We start from the raw sequence: 10,510 nt of genomic DNA on the forward strand, positions 1-10,510 counted from the left end.
GGGTTCACAACCACGCCTGAAATCTCGATTATCACTTTATCATGCGAGAGTATAAAATGTTCGGTGACACCCGAACTTAGCCCTTCCTTACTTGTTTTGTTTGGTTTCAATTCTGATTTCGACAACTATCAGATTCCACAACACCCCTGAATGTCACATTTTCTATCTCCATTACCATGAAATCTACCCGGAGGCTTTTCCAACACCCATTTAAAATGGGATTCTTAATTTCTCTTACAGAGAAAGTCTTGCAGTCTATGCGCTTTTTAAATCGGCCGTTTTCCACACAGGTATTACATTAATTTCGTTATTTGTGTCAATTTCGTTTATTAGGTGTTAAAGCAGCAAAACTTTTAATTTAGATACTCTTGCACCTTTGGCACAAAATGATTTAACCCTTCTGCACAAATTGAGATTGTACCCCTCATAAACATTTTGTGGGTCAATATGACCCAATAGCAAAAACACGTCAGTATGGTAAAATTATAATGGCAAACACATTTTTTGTATTATTGAAACATAAAATTAACAAATTCAAAATTGTTTTCAATAGGAGTCAGTAAAAAGTACATCAATTCTGGCAATTTATACACATAACTGCCTTTACACTATGTTGTTTGCATATAAATTTCAAGCATATATCGCAACGAACTGAATGCTTGTTGGAGTTTTTAGTATGTGGATAATAAAAACACCTTTGTCTCTTACCCAAGAAGCATAAAGGAGAATCTTGAAGCTACACAACCGTGGATAAACTGGGAGTGTCTGCTGCGACTGATTCCTGGATGTTTTCCACAACTCTTTTTGCAGAAAGACCATAGGGCATTCGCTTTCGGCGTGCAATGTACGGGGTTACCAAAGATGTGGCCAAGTCTACTAAAAGTAACCGCCGCTTAAAGTTTTTAGTTCTGTTCCATTCGGGATTAAGTTCGGTCCATATAACATATACGTTATATCCCGAAACATCGACCATATTGGAAAAAATTACAACTGGCGATCGTTTCGTTTGGCGTTTACATATGTATGTTGCTACTAATTGGTCCAGCGCATCAACACCTGCTTTAGTCGCGTTATAGTGATGTATTATTTCTAGTTTCTTTTTGTGATCATCCCTAGTCTCTGGCGAATGATGAAGAGTACTCATTACAACAACGAATTTGTATTTCTTTGGCATGTAGGTCACAGCAGTCACATTTTGTGTAAAAAAGAATTCCGAATAATACTCTGGTTTTTTCCTGACGTCAATAGCTTAGATGGGAAGAAACTTCTTGTTCTTTCTAACTGTTCCTACTACCGTTTTGCAACTAATATTAAAAAAAATTTAAATTTTTTAGAACACTACCAGCAAATGAATTGATGTTTCAGTTTTTACGATTTTTTGTATAAACAAGACCTCCAATATAAAGAAATATATATAGACAAAGGAATTTTGATCAAAAGATAAAGAAATGGTTTTAAATAAAAAAGTCAATATTTTGACCACCACTGTATGTATGCATATTTGTCTGTAGGTAACTTTTTTTTCTGTTGTACTAAAACCGTGTGCATGTGTAGCTGTAGCACATGAAACTTTTTATTATCTCTGCTCTACTATCGTTCCCAATTTTTGCTACCGCTACGCCAGACCACAGCATTTTGTTTTTTTTTTTTTTTGCTCTGACTATAGTTTTTTACCTAACAAAACTCGGAGCAGAGCAGAGAACATACTTTTACATTGTTATTCTATGGCTCCCGAAAAAGTGAGGGCGATAGCAATAGCAAAATGATATGATACGGGAATAGCGTAGTTTCTCAAACGCTGTTAAAATCGTAACATAACATGGCATATTTCATTAAAATTATATGATAGTATGTGGCTTAGGGTGATTAAAAAAAAAAAAAAATTTTTTTTTCGTTTGGTACTCTGAAAAATAGGTTTTTAGACACCTCTAGGGTAGCCTCTCCAAGAATGAGTTTTTAATTGCAACAAGAAGGTCCTYCTGAATTTTAGTTTATCATTTGCGAAATGCTGTCGGGTAGGTAGCTGATGTAGCGCACGTTTTGGTCTCTTGAACTCCGTAAATCTGTTATGTTGAAAATACAAAAAGAATAAAGATCCTTTTGTTTACAAATGTATTTCTGGGAAAAGTAAGAATTCATATTTTTGGGGTACTATATAATAATTGTGGCATAAATTCTATATACCAATTAATATAATAAATTCAATATGATCAATGATATTTTTATTTTTGCTTATATGTATAAGTTTGAAAATGTACTTTATTTTTATAATATAACAAAACCGTCTTAATACTCGCTCTTCTAAATTTCATATTACCGAATTGAAAATGCCGTCGACATATGTGCAAATGGGATATATTTGATTGTTTGATGTTTGACGACGAATATCTCGTAAACGCTTAACTTAATCGAAAAATCATAAGAGACCATTTTTATAGAGCAGTAAATTTCCTACAAAACTATGACTCATTATTCATAATGATTTTTTTTTTCATTGAGTTATAAAATTCATAAGAAAAAAAAAGATTCCTCAAAATTCAGATCTTTTTTGTAGAGCATTCTATTTTCTACAAAATGTAAGGAACAAAATATTTTTTCAAGTAGCTGGAAGCGAGATATAAGTTTTTCTATCTGATAATAAGAAAGAATAGAAAACTGTAAGTAGGAGGACCTTCCCGTTACAATTAAAAACTCATTCTTTTAGAGGCTACCCTAGAGGTGTCTAGGAACCTATTTTAATGTGGCTACAGTTTCGATTTTAGAAGTAACTAACTGGGACATTATATATATTTTGATTCGATTCAATTGTGCTCATAAAATGCTATATGTCATATTGCCTAAAATAATAAAACTGTATATTAACATTATTTTTTTTCTATGTAGATCTCTTAAATAAACATCTTACTAAACGAAATGCGAAAAGAATACAACTAAAATGAACAGAATGAATGAAAAAAGTAGTATTAATCCAGATATAGACAAATCGACATCTGCTATGAATGTATATCCAACACAGCCTTTAAACCATGTTACATCGAAACTTGATTGTCTTGAAATGCACTCCATGTATCCAAATGTGCCGTATGTAAATCCATACTGTAGTCCTCGAACTAATCGTCGAAGGCCTCCGTTAAGAGAATCTCGTCGTGTTTCAACGGAACAATCTGGAAGTTTTTTACAATTAAATCAATACAAACTTATGGACCAAATTGGTCAGGTAATTAAATTCATTTGATTTATCTTGAAGAAATATTTCAAAGAGTTATGCATTTAAATACTAATCTTACCTTCCTAATTCCTTAAAATGGTCTTGGACATAGCAAAGGCTCAGCAATAATGAGAATAAATAAGCTTAAGTCTGCGTAAAAAGGTCTTTTTGTTAACGAATCAATTATTTTGAGTTTAAACATGACAAACGGTGAGCATTTCATCAAAAGTTTAATTCAAAATTAAAAAAAATAAATTTTGTACGTTAAACGAGATGCTTCTTATTGTAATGAAAAGTCACGGATGGAAGTCGCTGAAATATGCGGTAAATGTTTGTCAGTCAAGGTCAGTTCTCTTTATTTCAAGATTTTTGTTAGTTTGCATATTCGGATTAAAACCAAAATAAACAATTTCATTTATGTATTGTCTTCTTTCTGTTTCTTGTTGTTGACCACTAAATCAATCCTTAGCTATCCACAATTATCAAATTATGCCTTACCGTTAAACTACTGCTGAATTTGAAAATCGAACGGTATAATTTTTATTATTAAAGGCTCAGTTACGCTCTTAATTCCAATTGATCGCAAACATTTTGGTCCTTAGAGCTGAATACGGTCGCGTACAATGTCAAAATGGCTTAATAATAAATTTCCTTATGAATTTTTGTACATACTTCATCAGATCATCAGATAAACTTACATAAGCACATTCACAGTGCATTGAGTGCACTAATTAATTAAAGCCATTACAAGTGTTTTGCTTGAAAATAAGTATTTAGGTTCAAATTACATAAAAAAGGGGCTAAAGAAAAGAAGAAAAAAATTTAGAAATTGAAATGCAATGTAGAAGCATAAGACCCCAAAGACGTCAAGACGATCGTTGTTGGGGCAAAACGACACTGCATTGTATTGGGAAAGAGATTTATCACGTATCACCTCATTCATACTGGATAAAAATCTGCTATGGTACATAAAGTTCAACACTTCGAGTTATATTTGATAACACTACTGACACTGGATACGTTAAAGTTGTAATTATGTATGGACGAGCCATCGATTCAAGGAAAGAACCTAATGGAAACCATGGAACTAATTTCGATTTTTCACGAAATTATGTTTTTCGGGTGGGGATCAAAAGGTGGGATCCAAAGAACACAGGACTTTTTGAATCTAGCGCCCCCCGATGGCACAATCTACATATATGTATGTCGACTGGTGCGTTAGAATTTGCTATCTTTATCAAGTAAAGTTAATTCGTTTTAAGTGTCAGTATGTTTGTGTTATCAGTGCGAAAATGAGATTCGAACAAAGAGCCAATATTAAATTTTGTTTTAAAATTGGTAAAACTCACCGAAACGTTTCAATTGATGAAACAATTTCATGGCGATGATTGACTATCACGTAGCAAAGTACACAAGTGGTTTTAACGTTTTCAAAGTGGTCTTGAGGATATAAATGACGATCAACAAGTGGGCCAATCAAAATCCGTGATCACCGGAAATTTCATCGAAACTTTGAATTCATCAAAAATCAGCAGAAATCATCATTAAGATTCATGAAAATGGAATTGAAAATCTACAAAACGTCGATTTATCGCATTTTGACCGATCATTTGGGCTTACGAAAGGTGTGTGCTCGGTTTGTTCCGCACAAACTGACTGACGAGCAAAAATTCCTCAGAATCCAACATTCGAAGGACATCATTCAAGAGGTTTATTTGACCAAAAATCACATTGTAACCATTAACCACTTAACCATTAACCGTATTCACCGTAACCGTATATAGCATTGTGCGACTGCTTTATTTTCGAAAAAATGCATTTGCCAATGAAAGAAAAGACGTAGAGGCATTCACTTGCACCGGCATACTCGGGGCCATACCGGGTTAGCTCGTTGGCACTCGTTCGACGTGCTTTTGGACCGTGCAAAAAGCAATATTGAAGCATAAGGAGACTATTTTTGTTCTGTTTTTTTTTATTAGATATCTATTTATCATTTTTGAATATTTAATTGTCTTGCATGTCATTCAATAGCTGGCTTCATTGTTCCTTCCACTCCTTAATTTGGTGCTGGCTGTTATTAACAAAACGTTTGTTAACTTATTGTATTGTTTCACACTTACTTATCCGCCGTTTATTAGAGAAAGAAAATTACGTATTTACAGTAAAAATAATGACTTTTCTTATTTTCATGAGCAAAATAATTTAAATTTGGGCCTTGTAAAGATAAATATACAAAATTTCATTACTGACAACCAATGGGTTGATTATGCTTATGTAATTGTTTTTTTTTTTTTTTTTTTTTTTGTCTCTGCTCGCAAAGCGCTAGAAATCATTTCATTGCAGCATACCTCGGTAAACAACATTGCGTTACTTTGTTTTCTGAGTAAATAAAAAGATTTCTTGCTCTCGACACACGCGAGCAAATCACGTATAATTGGCCGTGGGAGAAGCAAGGGGTGCCCAGGTAAACGCCGGATTTTTATTTATTTTCTCCTTGACTTTTAAACCGCTTTTAATTGTAAATTGAACTAGAGTTTGAACTGGAACTGGAAGAGAAGGTTTATGAGTAATATAGAGGTTCTGAGTCTCAATACCGTATCTCCTTTCGCCAGTTGGAATGGTGGCCTGGAGTGAGTACACCTGAAGGGTCGAAGGAATTTAAGAACTCTACAGGGTTTATAATTGCGTCTCAAGTGTCAGCATCCTGTCTATTGAGATGTAGGTCCCTACCACACATTTTACATGCTTTAATATTGTTTTATTAATTTTTTCTGTCAATTCACTTTTGGGCGCCATGATAGCTCTTTCGCGCAATGACTCCTCGTTAGCCAAGTTTTTTTGTAAGCTCGGAACTACTTCATTAGTAAGGTTGTCTTCCGAGCTAGCAATCTTGCTTAAAGGCTGTCAAAGGKTATTTGACCATTTGTATCCGTCGCATGCGACCTTCGCGTTTGCGTAAAGAGTCGGGAATCCTGATCATTGAAGAATTGGATCCTCATGTTAGTATTCGGCTTTAACCGCTCTACCTTGGCTCACAACCGCAAAGCCTTGAAGGATTTTTATCTCGTTATAGTTTTATTCAGATTTCAGCGAATATATTCCAGGTGCACAAAAAGTGTCTTCGAAGGAAACTATGAGTAAGAATCAAGCTGGCTACTAGCGAAAAAAAATATTAGTTAAAACACATATTTATAATTCAAAAACATTTTTTTATATTTGTCACGTACAGACAAATCGCGTCACGTACGGGACATAGTTCAACTTAAATCTATAATATATGTAAACATMAATATGTAAATACAGTTTTGTCTTGGGAAAGGCAATGTTTTCTGCACTCCACAACTTTCTCCGCTGTTTTAATAAAAATGGAAGTTGAAAATTCCATTTATCGCCTTGGCATTGTCTCACGGCGATGCACTTTTAATCCTTTCATAAATTTCAGAGGATGACACATAAATCACACSKGTTTTTGTGACTAATTGAGAAGCTAAATCAGAAAAGTCCTTGGCTGATTGGACAACAACATGTTCATTTTGGCTCATCATTTTCTCTCTTACAAGTCTTTTGATATTTCCGCCAACTCCGTCTATCACACCTTTTCCATGCGATGTAGCAAAATATTTCCAATAAAAGAGCCTTTTGTACTTTTCGCTCAACATTGATGTTAGTTTAACGATATAACGGTTCTTAAATTCCGATGAAGGGCCGTCACTCCAAATAATTTCCACAGAAGATAAGTCTTCATTTTCTTTATGCATCAAGTCAAACAACTTAGTGATGAAAACAAAAACTGTATCYTTGTCTTTCGAATTTGCATCTGAGCATATAAGATATGTTTGGCAATTGCCTTTGTAAAAACTGGCTGCAGTAAATAAAAGAACACTTGTTCGTGACCAGAGTGCGCTTTGAACTTCATTCTGGTATTCACAGCCAAAAGACATCGCAAAATCAACTTGAAGGATTCGCACATTTTCATTGCGTTGGTCTTTTTGAAATTCACCGGCTTGAACTCGTTTTAAATTAACATGCTTCATCATAACATGGATTGAATCAATAAATTTTTCTTTAAGTTCACCTGAACTTGTTTCGTGGTTTTCTAAACGTAGTTTATTTTCTGAGTTTTTTCCCCCATTCTTTCCATACACAGATTGTACTTAAATCCATAGACATTAATATTTTGTTTGCCATCAGAACAAGTATCACATTCATTTTTCCAGCACTTCGAATCCAAAGAAGGATCACATAAAATCATAGTCCACCAGACGTTACAATAATTTTGTTTCAAACCTTTCAATTTGAACATAAAATTTTCATGAGTTAAACATTTGCACTGGTCTGGAAGTGTGTCTTTCATTAGCAAAATGTTTTTCGGTCTTAGACTACAAAATTTTGAAAATCCAAATTCGATATTAGGAAAAAATTCTTTAAAAATTCAAAAGGTTTCTCGTAGGTACAAAGTCAAATAATGCTTTTGACACTTCTTCTTAATGCCGTTTTCCCAAGCAATGATGAAATCATTTGCACCTGGGCAGGTATACACAATATCCGGACGATAGTAAAATGMTTTCACATCGTCATAACATGTATCGTCACCTGATGTGCTAATGTTTGGGCTTTCTGCTACAGCAATTTCCATTTTACGCGCTAGTTCTGTAAAAACCACTTTTTTCTTTCTTGGTGATTGCGGCGGTGCTTTTAGAGCCTTTTGAACAGCTTTAGATAAAGTCTGTTTCAGTAGGATTTTTAAGTTCAACCCGCTTTTTTGCTCTTTGCAATCTCTTCTTATCCCTTTCCTTAAGTAAAATTGCTTTTAACTCACCTTGAGTTGAGCAATCTTTTAGTCTCATTAGCGGTAAAGTTTGGATCTTTCTCTTTTTGCCTTTCTCGAAATTTTCGCATGCGGCTAGCACTGGTTGATGGTTGCTGTTCGCTCATTTTTGCGTTATTGAGATTTGCAGTACAAAAAAGGGCTTTGTTTATTACAAACGCCTGTAAAAGTTGAAGATGTCAGATAACTTCTTCTTTGGCGTCACGTACTTTATTATCACCAAGAATATATTGTAAGCAAAGCGATTTCAAACAAAATTGTTTCACCAGTTTTTAGACCGCTAAAAGTTAGCTGTTAACAGAAAAATTTAATTTGTATAGTCGACTTGTTTTACAATTATTAATAGAAAAAGGAATTAAGCGTCACGTATGGGACATCGAAACTTACCTTTCCGTTATGATTAATTTCTTATCAAAAAAACACTTAGCCAAAAAAATTAGTATGCAGTTAAATACAGCGGACCATACACTATAACTAAGAACAGAAATCTAGTTTCTATCTGATAAACAATAGCGGCAGCGACCTCGCAAAAAGTTGTGTAAAGACTAGTGAAAAAATCCGACTTGTGGTTACTCTCAAATTGAGAATAACCGTATTTACAAAAAATGAGATATACTCACTACAACTTTTGTAAATTATTTTAGATGAGAACATAATCTAACTATGTACGTGCAATAATATATAAAAAATGCATATTTGTAAAACAGTTCAGAGTTCCACTTTTTCATGGAATGCTTCATGTGTTGAAGTCGCTTCAGTCGTTTAGCTGGGCAGTAACAAACATACGCGCTCACAAAATTTTTCCTGTATAATAGTAGTGTGTTTTTTCAACATTCAATAAATCGTAAACAAATATGTATGCGTGCAAAGGGGCGTGCAAAGTTTTATCCCGTTATATTATTTGTAAGCTAAAATATGAAAGAATCAGATGAAAATGTGTGTTATAGGGGAAGTTAACGTGATTGTAGTTCGATTTCCTCCATTTTTGCACTGTAACATAGGAGAATCAGAAGAATGTTGTACCACGCCCGTCGTCCAATTTTGACACCGGCTCAAACAAAGCTCTCTTGTCTCATCCGAAATTTAAAATTTAATGTCTCTAAGGCATTAAATTATGGATTTATCACGGTTTTATTCGTTTTTATTTTTATTTGTAACAAAACCGTTATAGCGAGCGGGGTTATAATCTGAGTTTATTATTTTCGCACTATTGCAAGAAGTGTTGAGAAAATTTGTTTTGTGCGAATTTGGGTGATATATAGGGGTTTTGTGGAATCCAAGACAGAGTTGCTTAGCTGTCAGAATTGCAAACCAATTCTGATTATAAATGGTGTCACAGAATCTGATTGGATTTTCGTCTTTTCGAACATACGCAAAACCAATATAAGAACCAGTTCTTTACTAATGTGACAAAACTTGCAAAAGAATATATTTGGAAGCAATTATATTAGAGTTTGTAATGAGTTCCAAATTAAAGGGAGATTTTAAGAAATAGCAATTTAAGTTACGTTTTGTAAATCTTCTTTAACATTCCTCGGTTCTTCGGGTCRTATTGACCGGAATCTAAAGTTTAATATAAAATAAAAGTAGTAATATCCAATAGATTTCAAAACGACTTCGTGGCAATTATTAATTATGCATTTATTGTAAATTAGTATTGTGAATTTATGGTGATTCATATTTTGCTCTTAGGATCCTCGGGTCAGAAATACCCGTCTTTGGTGAAATAAAATGCTTTGATTCAAACATACAGCTTCTAAGAACATATTTATTATTGTTGAATATCAATTATACCTAAGTCACTAAGCGATTTATTGTTGATGGTAATCTTAGAAATATTGTTTCTAAGTATTTCATATTGCTTGCGTCGGCCTCTTACAAGCGTTGACAATTTTTTGTTTCATTAGTTATTTGTACTCGTCGCGTTCGGTTGTTTTCCATGATTTCCATGATTTCTCAATTTATAAACTATGATATAAGTTCTGAAGATGAAATAATAAGTGAAACAGAGAAAAATTCCGATAGAAATCCTCCGGACAATATTCAACCCAATTGGAACATTGAAGGTAATAGGACGAATCTAGTAGCGATGAAGTACATACCTCTTTCAAGATATATGACGAATAATAGTGTTAGTGAAAATGAAATACGATCAAAAAATGATGAATTTGTGTGGTCGAAAATCCGATTAGAAGGAAGAGGCCGTTTGGGCAGCGCAAACCTAATAAAACTTACACCAGGAATTACCTGATATGCTTCTAATCAATACATTTAGAAACGCTTTAGATTTATTTATAAACAAACGCATAATATCTATAGTTTTGAAATAGACAAACATGGAAGGATCTTCATGGTTTGGAAATGAATGGGATGCGATGGATGAAATAGAGTTAGATGCATATCTAGGTCTTCTTATATATTATTTGTTGGCGTTTTCAAGTTTAACGACGAAAGTCTCGACAGCTTGTGGTCTG

The 10,510-nt window shown here is 33.9% G+C and overlaps 1 protein-coding gene across 2 annotated transcripts in view; it reads left to right on the forward strand.

Moving 5' to 3' along the window:
- LOC108974663 (calcium/calmodulin-dependent protein kinase kinase 2) overlaps positions 1 to 10,510 on the forward strand; it is a 53,864-nt gene that overhangs the window by 4,748 nt on the left and 38,606 nt on the right. For both annotated transcript variants that reach the window (XM_018942644.1, XM_018942643.1), the window contains exon 2: positions 2,884 to 3,217. In XM_018942644.1, coding sequence (XP_018798189.1) covers positions 2,936 to 3,217 — 282 coding nt within the window. In that variant the 5' untranslated portion in view covers positions 2,884 to 2,935. The remainder of the gene's footprint in view (positions 1 to 2,883; positions 3,218 to 10,510) is intronic.

The sequence above is a fragment of the Bactrocera latifrons genome, unplaced genomic scaffold (assembly GCF_001853355.1).
Source record: "Bactrocera latifrons isolate USDA-ARS-PBARC rearing strain unplaced genomic scaffold, ASM185335v1 scaffold_577, whole genome shotgun sequence".
Taxonomy (NCBI): Eukaryota; Metazoa; Arthropoda; class Insecta; order Diptera; family Tephritidae; genus Bactrocera; species Bactrocera latifrons.